This window comes from Apiospora aurea (assembly GCF_038362705.1).
Source record: "Apiospora aurea strain CBS 24483 chromosome Unknown utg000008l_segment0_segment0, whole genome shotgun sequence".
In the NCBI taxonomy this organism is placed as follows: Eukaryota; Fungi; Ascomycota; class Sordariomycetes; order Amphisphaeriales; family Apiosporaceae; genus Apiospora; species Apiospora aurea.
The window spans coordinates 203937-221029 of record NW_027117395.1 but is presented as its reverse complement, the minus strand read 5'-3'; the positions used below and the strand labels follow the sequence as shown (position 1 = coordinate 221029).

Below are 17093 nucleotides of genomic sequence, written 5' to 3'. Positions count from 1 at the left end.
CGAAGCTGCATGCACGCATGCAAGACGGTCGGAGCATCGAAACGTGATTGGACCGAGTCGGACGAAGGAGCCAATCACGGTAGTTGGAACCCCGGGACGGTGGGAAGAGTGGGGCATGTCATTACTCGACGGGGACTTGGCGTTCTCTTTCGGCATCTTGGACTTCACTCAGCCGTCTCTCTATACAAAAGTGTAGATATGCCTCACGGAGGGAGGATCCAGCTCGCGTGGCCGTCCTTCACCCTACCCAGCTCCAGCCATGGATATATTGTCAATGAACCCCGGCTTCCCATCGAACAGCCGGCCAATCGTGCCGGCCGCCGCAGCCTGTCTCCGTCTGGGTCAGACGTTCACCAACAATGCAACGTTTACCCCTGAGCACGATACCTACCAGGCTTTGGTCCAAGTCTCGTGGTAAGACAAAACACGCAATCCGACTCTCCTTCTGATTCCCGAAATCCAAGAACTGAAGAATGTACCAGGTCAGAAACCACCTGGCAAGCCCCCGCCTGCGTTTTCCTGCCACATGCAGTATACGAGCTGCAGGGTGCCGTATCCATCCTCGTCGAGGAGGACGCGAGCTTCGGCGTCCGGTCCGGCCGACACTCGCCCGTCCCCGCCGCCGCCGCGGTGCACGGCGACGTCCTGATCGACTTGTCCCGCTTCGCGCAGATCGAGTACAACGCGGAGCACGCGAAGGTGGTCGTAGGCGCCGGGCTCCGGTGGCGGGACGTCTATGGGTATCTGGACCCGTACGGGGTCACTGTCGTAGGAGGCAAGGACCTGGATGCTGGGGTTGGGGGTTGATATTGGGATGTGAGTATTCACCCCTGAATGGATTATACAACGAGATTCTGAGAGACTGACAGTCTCCAAGGTGGTCTGTCTTACCTATCACAGCGCTACGGCCTGTCCTGCGACAACGTAATCAACTACAACGTACGCCCCCGTTCTTCCTTCCTCCCTCACCACACTATTTTACTCCAGTACTAACAAAGAGCCCAGGTCGTCCTCGCCGACGGCTCCACCGTCAACGCCAACGAGTACTCCCACCGCGACCTCTTCTGGGCTTTAAAGGGGGGCAGCAACCACTTTGGTATGGTAACCCCGCCTCACAAGGCGCCGGAGTCGCCTAACTTCCTGCAGGCGCTGACAAGATGAAACGAATGCAGGCATAGTCACCTCCTTCACCCTCAAGACCTACCCCCTCCGGCCCCAAATCTGGGGCGGCACGCGCGTCATCGCCTGGGCCTGCCTCGACGACGTCCTCGACGCTATGCTCGAGTACGAGACCTCCGACTCCCCGGATGAGCTGGCGTCGGTCCATACCGACATCGGCGCTACCAACGAGACCACCACCCTGACGCTGGTGTACCTCGAACCCGTTGAGGACCAGAAGACGCCGTCCGCGCTGTCCATATTCGACAGGTTCGAGGAGTCTACCATCCTGGACACGACGGGCATCAAGGCGCTGACGGAACTCATGAGCGAGCTTCCTCCCTCTCCGCCTATCCCGCGGTGAGTCTTTACCCCTGAAACCGAGTCGTTCTCTGTCCCTTATTATCGTCAGCCAGTCCCTGCAAGATGAACTTAACCCCTGACTGACTATACTCCCAGCACCCGTTCCCACGCCCTAACCGTCACCCCCACCAAGTCCCTCCTCACCGCCCTCAAAGCCGCCCTGCTCGCCTCCCCGCACCTGGAGACCATCCAATCCGCCCCCGCCGGAACCTGCACCCTCACCTGGCAGCCCATCTCCCCCAGCCTAGTAGAAGCCGGAAAGCAGCGCGCCCCCGGCAATGCGCTAGGTCTGGAACCCGTCCCCCAATCCTGGCTCCGCCTCGACCTCCGCTGGCAGGATGCCGCCAACGACAAAACAATACAGGCCGCCGGCGACGCCCTGTACGCCGAGCTCGAGGCCGCCGCCAGGGAAGAGGGCAGCCACTTGCGGTACCTCTTCGTGAACGACGCCAACGGGGGACAGGACGTCATTGCCAGCTATGGCGAGGACAACGTGCGGCGGATGCGGGAGGTGCGGGAGCACTACGACCCGCACAGCGTGTTTGACAGGCTGCTGGCTGGTGCGTTCAAATTTCCCTGAACGTAATAGGGAGAGATGAAGGGAGGCGGCTGCAGTACAGCCGAACACAAGTCAGAGGAAATGCGACATGATGATAATGGGAAGAGCCAGTAGTATTTGTGTGAAGCTTAAGCAATTAATCCAGATATCAAACCACCAACCCCAAGCCCCTCATCCCATGCATTAAGCACTAAGTCCATCCATCTTACGCGTTTCTATCGTCTCGACATGAAATGCGAAATTCGCTATGGTCTGATGGAAACAGACAAAAACAAAACTCTAACGCCATATTGTCCAGATATATTACCAAGCCCATGCGCCGTCCAACGCTCCCAGACCTATCATAATGCTCGACCGCTGCGTTTAGCAGACACCGGAGGGGATGGCCGTGCTGCCCGTGCGCTTGGATGAAGCATACTTGGCACCCTGGCCGAGGCCACGCTTGGCGAACGCGGTCCAGATCGGGCAGGCGTTGGCACCGCCCGTGAGGGCCACCGTCGGCGTCAAGGATGGCGTCGCGGGCCTGTACGAAGTTGGGGTTGCAAGGTTGACTAGAAGGAAATGTTAGCAGATGTTGGGTGGAGGAAATTAGGGGCTGAGTATAATGGGGGAGGGAAACACGTACAGAGCCATAGCATCGACGACCAGCTTCATGGTCAGGTACTTGCCGTCGGTCGGGACGCCGTTCTTGAACTCGGGCTTGGGGCCGTCGTTCTTGCCGTAGATGTCGATCAGGTTCCACATGACTTCGTAGAGCATCGTGGCCCAGGTCTCGCCAATGTCATGGACCTCGTTCAGCGTGTTCAGGGTCGTGTACGTGTTGGGGTTGACAGTCAGGCTGGTCGAGTACAGCACGGAGCGGATACCAGCACTGTAGAAGAAAGCCTGTTAGTACACAAGTCTCATGGGAACGACGACGCACACTGTTGATGTGTAGATACTTACGGGTCGTTGTAAACCCAGACACCCATGGGGTAGTCGGTCTTGCGAGTGTCGCTGGGCTTGAGGCGGATGGCAGTGGCCATGAAGTCACCCCAGCCCTCACCCATACCACCGGCCTCGAGGGAGTTGAGGCAGTTGGAGTTGGCAGGTCCACCGGTAAGGCGGTTGGAAACTGTTAGATATTAGGTCAGCACGGCATTCTTCTGGCTATCGCCTGTGGCCAGGGAGGCGGGCATAGCACTACTTACGACCGTGGGTGTACTCGTGGATGACGACACCAGCCTCGAAGGCGCCGTCACGCTGGGGAGTGGAGCGGGTCCAGAGGAACATGCGCATGCGACCGGGCTGACCATCGGGAGGGGTGGCGAAGTTGGCGTTGTTGGTGCCGGATCCATCTTGCGCGTTGAGGATGGCGAAGTCGCTGCCCTTACCGCCCTTGCCGTTGTTGCTGACCTGGAAGTTGCCGGCAGCCTCGGTGAAGCCAAGCGTGTAGAGCAGGTCGTGGTAGGTGTTGGCCGTGTAGAACAGCTGAGTGACGGCGGCATCCCTGTATGTTGAGGGCGGCGTCATCTTGGCGTCGTAGGGATAGGAGAAGTTGCCGCTGCTGCTCGTGGGACGATAGTTGTTCAGGTACGACGAGCCACCGTTGGGGTTGACCTGGGCGATGGCGTTGTTGCCGCGCGTGGTGTCGTAGGTCTTCGTTCCGTCATTAATCCAGGTGAGGGGACTGGTAGTGGTGTCCCACGGGTTCGTGAGAGCTTTGCGGCTTCCCTCGGTGGGGTCGTTGGTTCCCCAGGGGCTGTGCACATGTTAGTCTATGAGCGCATCAGTTTGGCGACAGGGTCAGGGCCACTGACTAGACCAGGTAGGTGGCGTCAGTAGCCTCGGCGACGTAGTCAACGACGCCGTGGACCTCCTCGTTGGTAGCAGCATCGACGTAGCTGAGCAGCCAGTTGTCCATGATGTCAGTCTCGACTCTCCAGGTGAGGGCCAGAGTGCCATCAGCCTTGACGAAGTACATCAGCTTGGCCTCAGGGTCCTTCTCCGCACCCGAAGTGCCCTTGAGGGTGTAAGTCTCCCTTGGCATCCGGGGCAGCCTCCGCAGACGCCTCGCCAGAGATGCCGAGATCCAGGATCTTGGTGGCTCCGCTCAGAGCGACGGTGGGGCCGCTGAATGCGCGCTTCGTCACGGGGTCCTCGGCAGGAACCTCGCCAGTGAAGAAGTTGTTGGAGTAGGAGAAGACGGTCCCATCCTTGGCAATCTGGGTTGTTTGTTAGAAGAGACACTCTCAAGTGACAGTTCAGAGAACTCACGTTGACGTTCACATCAGCATTGTCAATGTCAAGACCATGGGCGGTCTGCTTGAAGTTGACATGGGCAATACCATTCGCGCCGACATAGTGGTCCTCGACGAGGCGGAACTCGGCACCAGGGGCGATGGCCTTGACCAACTCGGTAGCAGTGTCGACGTAGGTGTCACGTCGAGCAATCTTGACAGCATCGTCACTCTCCTTGGAGCTGATGTATTCCGCAGTGGACTTCAGGCGGAAGGCATTGAGGTCGACCGCACGACGACGAAGGTTTGCCTTGTAGCTGTTGTGGCCAACGGGGTGGGCGTTGATGTGCAGAGAGGCGCCAAGGAGGCCGAAAATGACAGAGGAGCGCATCTTGACGGAGCTGGAAGCGAGAAGGGAGGACTGGGAGCTTGATACTGGGCTGAAGAGCTACCTGGATCCTTTCTCCATCATGTCGCGATGCGCCCAGCTCTTATATAGCTGACCGCCATGATGACTTGTGATGGTCGGGCAAGGTAAGCTAGCGGGATGAGCTTCCTAATCCGAAAGGAGGCTCACTGAGACCAATAGGCGGGCGAATATAGGCGGGTAGCCTTGCAGGGGTGAATCCATTGCACCTTCCTGGGCCGAGTAGAGACACCGTAGTTCGTGATATGCAGGCAGCTATAGGCAGGCGCGGAGCAGAGCCAGTGTGGGATGGTGCTGAGGTCTGGCGGATAGGCGAGTCTCTAGCTGGGTGAGATTGCGGCTTGAGGGGGAGGCCAAGACAAAAAGGAAGGTGGTCGGTCTCCACACGCGCCTTGGTGGAAGCAGGACCGTACGTAGGCTTCGCATCCGACTGACGAGACCCTGCAGGGCCAGGGGTGGGATGAGATGGGATGGGATAAGCAATTCTTCCCATGTCAGGGCGACGAACCACAAGATAACCTTACTGGACCTGCCTTGGGCAATCCGGCCGCCTCCGGATCTGCCTCGAGGCCCGTCGCGGCGAGCATGGCTCAAGATGCCATCACACGCCCTCGCGCTTGAGTACTTGGGCAGATCTTGTCGCAGCAAGAACAGCACCGATGAGCGAGTCAACCATACCTGTCAGGTCGTTCCTATTCAGAAGATCAGGGTTGTCGGGCGGGTCTGTCTGTCTGACTGACTGACTGACTGCAGAGAATCAAGAGAGCTCCGTGACCGGTCTCTTGGCCTGGACGACTGACAAGTCGAGTGCTACTTCGGCGATTGCGCAACCATAGCCCCGTGGCGGGTGTAACGGTCCCCAGAAGGCAAAGACAAGGTCGCCTAAGCTGGCCCGCTAGCAGGGCGAATGCCTGTCAGGATCATTTGGGCGCCTGCCAATCCGGGACATGCACATGTGAGATATGCCCGCGTTGCGCAGACGACATCTCTGCATGAGACGAGACGATGGGAAATCCGTGCGTAAGTATGCTCCTTGATGGCGGATTGCTGGGGGCGACGGGGCGCTGGGCGTATGTGCGCTGCGGCCGTGAGCTCAATGGCACATTCTCGTCGTGGTCTAGCGGTTCAAGCTGCATCAGCAAACGGGGCCTCTTGGCATGATGCCAAGGGCCTCTCTCATCTCCGCATGAGCCACACGGCACCTCAATAGCTGTTAAGCATTGCGGCAGTAAGGCATGACTACTTATCCACCAATGGCACTACCCTTCGTCGAAATGGAGCGGCCGCAAGGGAACGGCGGATGGAAGATAAGAAAGCGACTGCATGGTGCTGTGGTGTGTTGGGTGTGGGGGGGGAGTGGGAGTGGTGCTGTGGTACTAGGTTAGAGAGCTACCGAAAGAAAAGAACCACATAGAGGTTACCTAGAGCTTAGGCAGTGGCAGCAGGTAGGCGCTGAGTGGTAGCGCCGTCTCCTCTCTCTCTTTAGCGAAGGCACTCTGCATGACCCTCAACGGCTTCCACCCACCTTCCCTTTGCGGCCCAGGCACCCGACCCGATGACACAACGTTATCGGCCAAACAGAGATGCTTTTTTTTTTTTTTTCACGTGCCACTCGTGCCACTTTTTTTGATGCAGATGAGATCGCGGCCGGCCATTCGCAGAATCGTCCAGAGGAGCCCGAGATCAGGTGCTAACATCAGCAAATGGCTGATCTGATTTCTCCGGCAGATCCATTGTCTTAGCACGACCCGACCCGCGCACAGGCCATTGTTTAATGCCCTCTCCTCAAAACTCCCCTCGTCTGCCTCTCTCCTTCCCTGCAGAGTCGGGCTCCGACACACTTGCGCGTATTCATATCTGAGCACCGCGCGCGCGCAGCTGTAAAAAGGGCAAAAGGCATGCCGACGGAGCCCCGATGCACCTCGCGTTTGCTTCATGTTGATCGAGAAACAGGAAGCACGGTTTGAAGGTCCGATTTCGCGAGCGCCGTGCCTGCTAGTCTTTCTCGTTTGGTCTACTTCCTACCTATTGGAGAAGGTCTTCAACGTGCAAGTATGTCGTGTATGCCGGTCAGATCAGCGTAGCATTCCCCGTATGCCCTCCGTAGATTGCATCTACGGCACTGGGACCAATCGGAACATTTCGCTTTTACAGCTGCCAGTGCGCTGCTACTATGGCTTCTGCTGCAATAGAACCCTTCGCTTGCACTCGCTTGCCATTCTCTAAGAGGCAGAAGTAAAAGCAGGACGATAAAGAATCAGCCTCGCATTGCTGAAGATTGATGCACGGCGATTGCTGCCCATCCACACCATCGACTCCTTCGTCGCCAAGGAACTTCCCCATTGGGGAGCCACTTTCGCAAAGTAGTACCGCTCTATCAGGAGTCGAGATCGCTCGCTACATGTGTTTTGGTACGTATGACAAAAGTAGTTCGATAATATTCAACGGAATCCTTCGAGATCCTCGAATCATGTCAAGTGAATCTGCATGGGCCAGGGACAGGGTAGCACTGGACGGTGCCATTCAAGCAGCCAAGACAGAGAAGACTCGGTTCTCTCAGAATAAGCAATACTAAAAGTGGCACGACGCGACCTACCAGTGCATACTGTCAGGCTATTTATAGACCGCCACAGCTTAACGGATAGGGAAGCTCGACCTACACAGATGCCTCACGCCATAACGGCAGATAATTAGTTTCCCTTAGTTGAAAAGGACGAAAATGGTATGAATTCTGCTAAGTCGCTTCTTTCATACTTGGAAGTGGCTCATGCTCTATTTAAACATGTGGTAGTAGGCACTATGAGCAAATCAAAACCTGCTGGGCCACATTCCACGCCGTAGTGGCCCGTGGTGATCTGAGATGCGTATACAGCTGTTATGAATACTTCCGATAAGAAAACGAGAAGAAAACCCGAGTCGAGTCCTACTTTGATCGGGCCATTTGTACATCGGGAACGGGAGATGCGCAGAAGTGAAACCTAGTTAAAAAGGGACAATGGAGAAGCGAATGCCACTGCCAATCAACCAAGCCCCTAGTCGTCTCGCCTGATCTGACGTCGAAGAGGAATGGAAAATCACCGATAGGCTACCATACGCCACCAATGATGCCTACGGTACTGTATACTCGTTTCTCAACTAATCCGAAATCCTCCACTGAGGGCCATACCTCCGGATGTAGTCCAGGTAATAGTCCGCGTCCTCTAAAAGCCCATCCCCCTCATCTTGCCGGGGTTCCTTGCGCCTCTCGTCCCAGCAATCGTAGGTTTCGCCATCATACGGGTAGATGCCGTAAACATCGTTTTGCACAAGCTCGATATCGCAGTCAGGGTATGTGCGTCGAAGCAGGGCGCCATTGTCCAGTGCCCCGCCGCCGATCCCGGGTAGTACCGCACCCTCCACCTCCTCGTCGCCGGTGGTGGATATGCCGTCGATCCGTATGCCCCGAAGAGCCAGACGTCGGAGCGCGCCGAACCCCTTGCCGCCCCCTGCTGGAGAAGGTGCCGCAGCACCGATTGGCAGAACAGGGTGTCGCCCGAGTCCGCCGCCCCGCTCTGTTTCCTTTCGGGCCCGGGACTCCGGTCCATCACACTCCCGTCGTCGATAAACAGGCGGTGCTCCAGGACGGCCTCCTTCAAGGTCGTGGACGCCGCTCCCAGAAGCCGAGCCCACTCGCCATAGACGCGCTTTTCGTAGCGCAAGGGGGTTCATCCAGGCTGCCGTAGTCGAGGGAGCTATATCCACTGTATGGCTTGACAAGGTGGAGATGCGTCAAGGAGGTGAATCCTCGTGCTAAGTCATCAGAGAGCCAAATGGGGTTGTGGAATGCCCAGGGGCTGGGGATCGTCGTCTTCGTCGTCGTCGTCTTTTTCTTCTTCTTCTCTATCTTCATCGTCATCCCCATCGTGCTGCGCTCCGCCAAACCGGCCAGCTAAGATGCCACGCGAGTTCTTTTCATCGTCGAACTTGGTGGCCAAAAGGCCGAGGTTCAGATGCGTGATGGTTTCCGCGTTGGTGAAGATTGCTTTCAGGAACGCAACTGGGAAAAACCCACGCAGCTTGAGATTCTTCAGGCCTGGCATTTGCATCTCGGGGGGCTGTACTCGGGCAGGGCTTCTCTTCGGGTATTGGAAGACCCACGAGCTCCAGCGAGCGAAGGTTGCGAAGATCCGAAAGCACCTTGATGACTCCGTCGTCCATGCCAATGGACATACAGAGCGATCGCACATGCTGCGCCAGCTCGGTCCACCTCGGAGCAGGCGTGATGAAACACACGCGAGCAAACTTCTCCTCCTTGGCAAACTGAAGGTTTCTCCTGTTGCCCATGTCGGAGGCCCTTCCCACTGTCCCCAACTCGTCATCATTGATGTGGACGTGGTGATCAAGGTCCACACCCGCTTGGTTTGTCCCATCGAACTCTACCTGCGAGTATTTCCGCAGCGGGGGCTCCTTGACGATGTCCCAAAAGGGATATGCAGCTCTTTCTTCAGGGCTAGGCTCCTCGTCATCATCGTCATCTTCATTTCCCAGTTTCGCATCAAGGTTGACTCCCTCGTGGGTTCCGCGGAAGTGCAGCTCGACGTCGCCCCATACGATGGGGGTGAGAAGGACATTGAGCGATTTGCATGTCCGAGCTAGCGCAGCTTGGTCTGGCCGCAGAAGCAGCGACGCCACCGCATGCAGCAGCTCCAAAGGAAGTGTGGCCGATTGATGCACCATGCTCGTCGATGACACTACCACCTTCAAGGCCAAAGGCAGGGAAAAGATGATGGAAGGATGGAACAGAGAAACCGGAAGGGTCCTCGAAATCGAAACATTCTTGGGGGGTCTCGAGAATGAAGTTGGTAGGCGTGACGCCTCAGTCTTGGGTTCGTTTTATTCATGGGCAACTTATCCGTATCGACCCTTTTTCATTCTGCTAGGCAGCAACTACGGAGTCTCACTAATACCAAACTTGAAATTAACATCCCCGCCGGGTGCGCCACGTCACCCTGCCAGCCACTGACGGAACTTGGTGGTGGCTGAAGCGCCACTCGGACCCCCGCCCGGACGCATTAAAACATCCCGGGTCCGTATCTCCCAGCTCGGGAACGGCGTGATGAGCCGCGCCGTGCGCTGAGCTCGGGCTTGCTATGACGGCCACCGAAACGAGTAAAGCGATGGAGTTGACGGGGGAGACGACCTCAGTTGTGGGCAGGTCTTTATCCTAGCTACTGCAGAGTTCAAGTCGCTCTTTAAAGAAAGGAAAATAGAAACCTTTACGACTCGTACTGGCACGCCACCAGAAGCAATAGGCTCATGTTAGAGTACTTAAACAGCTGGAACTAATCTATAGAATGGTCTGGGTATAGAATGGTCAATCCCTCCAGTGCCCAGAAATCACATGGAGCTAGGTGAATTTAAGAATACCTACCTTCTCTTTGAGTCGATGTGTGTTGGGTTTGCTCGGTTTTGAGTCACTTGCTTCTGCTGGCCTGCGCTGGTCTGCGTCGAAAAGCAGAAGAACCTGACAACAAGAATAGTCTCATCACCTAGGAGGTTCGACCCGTGTGAGAGGGGAAAAAAAAGAAAGTAGAAGAAGAAAATAGAAAAGCTGGGCCACGAAGCAAAATGTCGCGCCCGCGCACCAAACGAGACACCCCGAGTCCCAACCCTAAGCCCAAGTGCTGCGAGCATACGCCACCGCATTCACCCAAGTCACGCCCCCGCAAACACCGAATCCACCACCACATCGCCACTCACATACGCCGTACTAAGCACGCCGTACGAGTACGCCCCCTCCGCCGCCGAGAGGAACAGCGAGCTGCCGGACTGCCCGCCCGAGCAGTCAAGGTCCGTGTGCGCCGGCCCCGGGTTCCCGCCCCGGTCGCAGCCCCCGACGCGCGAGGCCGTGACCCCGGTCTGGCGGTACGGCCGGTTCCCCCCGCTGAGGTCGCCCGGGTACCCAAAGTTCGTAAACTTGGGTTGGCCCTGGTCCGACCCCTCAATGGCGCGCGCGCCCAGGTACCCGCGCGCGTCCCCCAGCCGCTCGCTCAGCACGAAGACGGCCCAGTCGTCCTGCGAGAAGCAGTCGCCGCCGTCGCCGTCGCCGTCGCGGTTCGAGAGCAGGATCGTCGACACCGACGAGCTGGGGAACACGTCGCCGCCGTTGTAGTCGGGCTGGAACACGTACGGCTGGTTCGCGACGTAGCAGTGCCGCGCCGCCGCGACGTGGCGCGGGCCGATGAGGGAGCCGGAGCAGTACCCTCCCGGGAAGCCGAGCTTGCCCATGGCGGAGTAGGGGTAGCTCTGGTCGTTGTACTGGACGCGGTCGTCGACGCCGCCGTTGACCCACCTCTTGGAGGCGGCAGAGGAGGGAGGCTGTTCGGTGGACGGTTGGTGCAGCAGGCCCTGTTGCGAGATGGTCGCGACCTCGGGGACGGTCACATTAGAGTTGGCCCAGTAGGGTCTGAACTCGTCCAGGGGTGGCCCGATGGGATGGATGGCAGTCACCGCCGGGGTCTCCTCCTTAGTGGGCAGAGCCAGAGCCGCCAGGGGCAGGCTTAGCTGAACGCATCTGAGTAAAGCAGACATTTCGGAGCGAAGTTCAAACTTGGACTTGGAGGTGCACAGGTAACCCGGGTTACTTTATCTTTGGGTGGCAGAGTTAATCTATTTCCATTCGGTCCAGAGTAAGACAGTTTGCTGCGCTTATATATCTGATCTATATGCCCCCTTACCATCGGATACTACGTGCCCTTTCCTGTGCATCTTGCATAGCAAGAACTTCCGACGTGAAGATGGGTGTGCGTGATTTTGCCTTCTGATCGTTTGGTGTAATCTTGGGCTCGGTTGCTGTTTTTCTCACATGAAGCTTTTGTTGCAGAATGACCAGACCCGTCCGTCATCATGATGTTCTCGGACTTTGAACTGAACCCCGGTGAGCGCAGCAGCCGATAAGGGTCTTGGGGTCAGTACTGCCTATATAGGAAGTTGGGTCGAACTGGAGGGGATGGAGGTGGGTATATCTCATTGGCCACAGCCCATGCAGGTGTCGACGAATAAGGGGTAGGGCGACTGCACATCCAGCTAATCAAAACGTGCGAATACACCATCTTCTTTGGGGTGTACTCACTCCAAAACAGACAACCCCCAGGGCCGAAATAGACGTACTCCCCCGATTATGCATACCTCGCCAAAAGCTTCTTTACAAGTGCCTGCCAAGTATTCGCTATCAGGTTGGCATGCGTCATCGGATCTTGCAGCCACCCGTTTCAACGTTACCTCGTGCATGACCCTATGTAGATGATCATTTGCCTTTATTGGAGGATAGTCATCGGTTTCAGATTGAGTAACGTTGTCTCGCGAGCCCAAGGAACGATGCCAAGTGTTGGTGTGAGTTTACAAGTTCACGGAACGGCAGGGAAAACAACCAAGTATCGACGACCTGAGAACCGAGAGCCGCGCTTTGTATAGTGCACTTGACGCTGATCGAGATGGCACTCTCTCGTGGTCGAAATTGATGGGCTTATACGCCATCTACTCTGTGGCTTGAAACCACAGCCCCTACACTAGTAGGGCAAATAGTGGCTTCGGCAAGGAGAGAAGGGATTAACTTAGTTAGTACTCGTACACGTAGCAAGCCGGCGACCCGCCCATCGTATCCCACAACTCGTCCACCATCCTGTCTTGCCCAGTAGCCCCCATCTCCAACACATCGGCCCGCTCTGTATTCCCCATCGACTCGTCCCGGGCCAGGCGCGTCCCCATGACGTCGCGCGCCATGTCCGGGTGCAGCGCCTGCCACAGCCAGTAGACGTAGTCGACCATGGCGTGGTGGAACCAGAAGAGCGGTTCCACGGCCGACGAGAAGTTGTCCGAGTTGTCGCCCCCCGATGGTGTGGTGCCCGCCCGAGTGCAGGCCCAGGAAGCCGTCTGGTGGGCGGCCCTGCAGTTCCGTCTGGAACAACAACACATTGCTCGACGCGACGGGGCCCGTGGTCACGTTCAGGAGGGTTTCATACGCGTGCCACGGCGCCGAGGCGTGCGCGTTCAGGTCGCGCCGCAGGTACCGCGGGTTGTAGGCGTTGGTGTCGGGCACCCCGGCCGGCATGCCGCGCATCGCCGGGTTGATAGGACCTAGGTTCACGGTCAGGTTGGCGAAGGGGCCTCGCTCGATGCACCCGCCGCCGGGCCCCGAGGGCAAGTAGACGAGCCCTGTGGCGAGGGTGCCGTTGTGCGCGACGTAGGCCCCGTTGCCGCCCATGGAGGTGTCGGAGCCGTCCATGAGGGGGTTCTGGGTGGGGTCGTCTTGGTACTTGAACCAGTTCCAGTACTACTCGCATCAGCACCGTATGTTTCCTGGTGTCTCTTCTGATCCGCCTTCCTCTTTTCACTTTGCATATGGACCATCATCCTTGACACGCCACTGCTTTGAAGGTAACACAATAATGTACCGGCTGCGTCCCAGTCCCTGCGTCTCGCGGCGTTTTCAAGGGAGCACTGTCCTCCTCCGGGCGAGGGCGGGTTGGTGGCCTCTTTCTGCTCTAAGTTGGCCATGGCTTTGTTATGAAGCATGCCCAGGACATCTTGACGAATGGCTGTTGCAGACGCTGCAAGCCACGACGTACTAAGGGCCGCCAAAAGTCTCATCGTAACGTTTCGTAGGTTTCAGCCTTCTTTCTACTTAACTGCGGCGGCAAACTCTCGACGTACATGTAACGAGGCCTCGACGAGGTCTAAATACGGAGGGAGTAGAGGTCCATCACAACCCCCTCTAAGATCAATCAGTTGAGTGGCTCACATAAGCACTCAACCGCGCCTATCAGAAAGGCTATAAAGAAATACGAATCTTGGCGACGCAGGTGTGGATAGTCTCTTAGGTCGTTGCGAGCACCCCTTGAGTATAGCCATTTCGGTGAAACCGTACCCTGCATAAGCCTGCATGTGTGCTGCCAGGAGGGTGGCTTGAGATGGAATCTGCTTTAAAGCGACCAATCAGACCTGGATGCTTTACAGTGAATACTCACTTGTCGTGTATGATTGGTTTCGGAAGCCTTTGTATACATGATCTTTGCAAAGTTACATGCTGTCTGTGGTGCTTCTATGGTGCTTTCTGATTAAATTCCCCCAAGACTCCCACGCTGGCCATCGAGTATGTATTCTGTAAGGAAGTGAGGCCCATAGCCCATTGAGCGGCTCATGGCATACTAAATTCACAGGGGACTAGTCGCATTCTCACGATGACCCCCAGAGAGTTGACGTACTATCCAATACCCTTTCGCCCTACCTGATCACAACAGGATGAAATTTGCAGACTATCAGACGAAGTACGTAGGAACCTTCTCATCAGCTCAATTATTTGTGATACATGGCCCAACCCCTGTCCTGTGACTTATAGTGTTCATATGTGGAAGCGTGAGGGCTTCCTGCTGTTGGCAAATAGATACCCTGGGAATATCGACTTCCAGCTCTGTTGACCTGCCAGCTTCACTAGTTTCTTCTAAATGGTGCAAGTTCTCTATCGTGGCGACCATGATATGACATACTACCCCCAGTGCTTACCTACACATACGCGCCAGGTAACCACCCATCTAGCAGCATGTATTGCCCCAAGGGTGTGCGTGGCAACCGTGAATACATCCAAGCAAACGAAAAACAACGCAATGGTTAAAATGGAGCTACCGGCGATATCAAGATGAACTTGGAGTCTCACAGTCACGGGAGAAGACAGGAGCTCAACAACGGACCTGCCGACTCTCCAACCGGGAATGGTGTGATTACCCAGCGCTATTCAAGCAGCGATAACACGACTAGGAAAGGCGATGCTGACGAGATGGCGGTGGATCATTCCGAATGAGATGATGAGGCAAAACCTATACCCCTTTGCCACTTTGGCCTAGTGGAAGTTGATGACAGCGAGATAAATGCGAGGAACCGGCTGCTGCAAACTGTGCCAGGAACACCACATGACCAATTCTCTGTGTTGGAATCTCTCATACCCCTGAAGGAGAGCTCACAAGATACCAGCACCATTTGCTCTGCTTGACATCAGATTGTCGCACCAATCCGCTATGTTTCCCTCACCACAGGGCTTGTTGTTAGATGCTGACAATCCATGGCACATGACAATCTGTGTCATAGAGGTTAAACGATGCAATCAATTGCTCTCGTGCCTAGTCATCAGTAGGATCACATGCCCGTATAGTCGATATGCCAGTTCTATGAACCCATTCGATATGCCTTGCCAAGGCCTAATAAAAACAGAAAGCTTCGAGTTCAACCAATTTCTCACGCTCACTTCGATTCGTATGTCGTAACTCTCAAGGCTGCGAGTGCCGATCTCTTCCAGCAACTTCTACTCACACAAACGAGATCTCTTTACTTTGACTCTGTTACTCTCGAATCGCTAACATGGTGGAAGGCCCCCGCGACCCTGCCGCCGTCACCCAGCATCCCTTGTTCTGCCGGAACCAAGACGCCCCCCGGACCTACACGCAGGTGATGCTCTGCTTCCCCATCCACGGCAACCCCCTGTTCGCCATGAAAATCCTCCAGTCCGCGGTCGCTTTCCTCCGGGCCAACTACCCCCTTTTCTCCGCCCGCCTGGGCCCCGATCTCGGCGCCGGCCCCAGCAGAGCCGGCAGGCTCTACCTCTCTACGTCCCCGCGGTACGCCCTGCCCTTTTTCAGCAACTACCACCCGGACAAATCGTACGAGCGGCTCCGAAGCACCGGCTTCGCCGCCGCGGATCTTACCGGGCTATTTTCTCATTCCGCAAAAGAGGTCGAGGCCCTGGTCAAGTCCTGCACGGAGAAGCCCGAGCCTGACGACAAGCCGGGCCAGCTGTTCCCCGTCGCCCTGGTCCACGGCGTGGCGCTGGACAAGGGCCTCCTCATCCGCAGCCTCGTCCACCACGCCCTCTTCGACGGGCATATGCGCAGCCACTTCATCGACTGCCTCGCCGCGGCCACGCGGGGCGAAACCCTCCTGAAAAGCCCCACTCAGACCTCGTTTCCCTTCCACTACGACCACGACCAGTCCTTCGAAAAGCGCCTCTCCGCCTGCCCAGAGCTCGTCCTCCTCCCACGGCCCATGCCGAGCCCGCGCGCGTCCAACACGTTCCACGGCGGCTACCCGCACGAACTGATCCCGAAGACGAGCAAGGTCTTCGTGCTCTCCGAGGCCAAAGTCAAGGAACTCCAGCGGCTCATCGACGCTCGCTCCTCCCCCTCCTCCTAATTTCTCGGACGGAAAAGAGAATACGGATAAGGCCCCGCTGCTGTCAACCTACATCTGCATCGCCGCCCTCACCTTCGCTCACGCCGTCCGCGCCCGCCTCCGCGGCGAGGGCTTCCAGTACCTCCCCCAGCCCGCGCACCCGCCCACCGCGATCCTCCGACACGAAGTGGACTTCCGCCGCCGCGCCTTCGCCCCCCAGCACCTCGCCGAGACCTACTTCGGCAACGCGACCGTGTCCGTCTTCACGCGCGTGGCCCAATCCGGGCTGCTAGCCGCCGCCGGGTCGGCCGGCCGGCTGGGCGGCGTGGCGTTCCCGCTGGAGGACCAGGCCGACCCTGACGGGAGCTGGAAGGCAGCCCACCTCGCCGCGCTGGTGCGCGAGATCAAGCGGTCGCTCGACGAGGTCGACGAGGCGTACGTGCGGGCGCGGCTGGCCGTGGCGGAGACGGTGGGCGACCCGCGGCGCTTGGGGCTCGACTATGATCCGCGGCAGCCGCAGGTGCTGGGGTTCAACAGCTGGCGGTACACGGGCGGCAGCGAGGCTTGGGGATTTCCTTCGAGCAGATCATCGTCATCATCTTCAGGCTCAACAGGGGAACAGGGACAGGGACAGAGACCCGAGGCGTTCCGGGTGGCGCGGGGTTACAGTATGCACAATGCGCTGATCCTGCCGCAGCGACACGGCAGTCGGGACCAGGAGATCCTGGTGTCGCTGTCACAGGTGGCGATGGGTGAGCTTCTCGAGGACGCGGGATGGATGAAATGGGTCAGCGAGACTCGCGATTAGGACGTGTCCCGATGGGATTGTTGGCTGATGGACTAAGGCGTGGCATAGCGTAGCATAAGTGGTTACATTTACATACGGATTATAGGTGCGATGGCTCAGAACGCTCGCGAATAGCCGAGATCTCGAACTAAGAGCATACTTTACTAAGCAATGATGTTTTACTTGGGCACAGAAACTGACACTCAGATACGTATCAACCAAAGCCTTTGGCACCCCCTCAAACATAGACAGGCACCACCGAAAACCTGGGCAGCCAAAGTCCCTCGCCGCATTCGAGTATGTGGAAGAATCAGAAGCGAAAGACCGAACGACCGAACCACCAAAATATGATTCCTCACAATATGACAAATAATAAAACCACCC

The 17093-nt window shown here is 57.1% G+C and overlaps 7 protein-coding genes across 7 annotated transcripts; 2 read left to right on the top strand and 5 right to left on the bottom strand.

Moving 5' to 3' along the window:
- Positions 1–259: 259 nt before the first annotated feature.
- Positions 260–2101, top strand: PG986_011543 (FAD-binding oxidoreductase; the record flags this gene model as incomplete). Its single annotated transcript, XM_066847765.1, has 6 exons — positions 260–414; positions 483–752; positions 870–939; positions 1006–1096; positions 1179–1518; positions 1618–2101. The coding sequence occupies 6 exons, from the start codon at positions 260–262 to the stop codon at positions 2099–2101; spliced, it is 1410 nt and encodes a 469-aa protein (XP_066694461.1).
- A 342-nt stretch (positions 2102–2443) lies between these two features.
- Positions 2444–4690, bottom strand: PG986_011542 (fungalysin metallopeptidase; the record flags this gene model as incomplete). Its single annotated transcript, XM_066847764.1, has 7 exons — positions 2444–2603; positions 2706–2951; positions 3026–3194; positions 3271–3821; positions 3880–4101; positions 4130–4284; positions 4337–4690. 7 exons carry the CDS (start codon positions 4688–4690, stop codon positions 2444–2446), a joined length of 1857 nt encoding a protein of 618 aa, XP_066694460.1.
- Positions 4691–7861: 3171 nt separating this feature from the next.
- On the bottom strand, positions 7862–8434 carry PG986_011541 (uncharacterized protein; the record flags this gene model as incomplete). The annotated part of the gene is made up of 1 exon (XM_066847763.1): positions 7862–8434. The coding sequence occupies one exon, from the start codon at positions 8432–8434 to the stop codon at positions 7862–7864; it is 573 nt and encodes a 190-aa protein (XP_066694459.1).
- An 89-nt stretch (positions 8435–8523) lies between these two features.
- Positions 8524–9442, bottom strand: PG986_011540 (uncharacterized protein; the record flags this gene model as incomplete). Its single annotated transcript, XM_066847762.1, has 2 exons — positions 8524–8820; positions 8864–9442. The coding sequence occupies 2 exons, from the start codon at positions 9440–9442 to the stop codon at positions 8524–8526; spliced, it is 876 nt and encodes a 291-aa protein (XP_066694458.1).
- A 978-nt stretch (positions 9443–10420) lies between these two features.
- PG986_011539 (uncharacterized protein) lies at positions 10421–11296 on the bottom strand (the record flags this gene model as incomplete). Its single annotated transcript, XM_066847761.1, has 1 exon — positions 10421–11296. The coding sequence occupies one exon, from the start codon at positions 11294–11296 to the stop codon at positions 10421–10423; it is 876 nt and encodes a 291-aa protein (XP_066694457.1).
- A 1026-nt stretch (positions 11297–12322) lies between these two features.
- PG986_011538 (tyrosinase) lies at positions 12323–12989 on the bottom strand (the record flags this gene model as incomplete). The annotated part of the gene is made up of 2 exons (XM_066847760.1): positions 12323–12650; positions 12676–12989. 2 exons carry the CDS (start codon positions 12987–12989, stop codon positions 12323–12325), a joined length of 642 nt encoding a protein of 213 aa, XP_066694456.1.
- Positions 12990–15115: 2126 nt separating this feature from the next.
- PG986_011537 (uncharacterized protein) lies at positions 15116–16730 on the top strand (the record flags this gene model as incomplete). Its single annotated transcript, XM_066847759.1, has 2 exons — positions 15116–15892; positions 15963–16730. The coding sequence occupies 2 exons, from the start codon at positions 15116–15118 to the stop codon at positions 16728–16730; spliced, it is 1545 nt and encodes a 514-aa protein (XP_066694455.1).
- Positions 16731–17093: the final 363 nt, after the last annotated feature.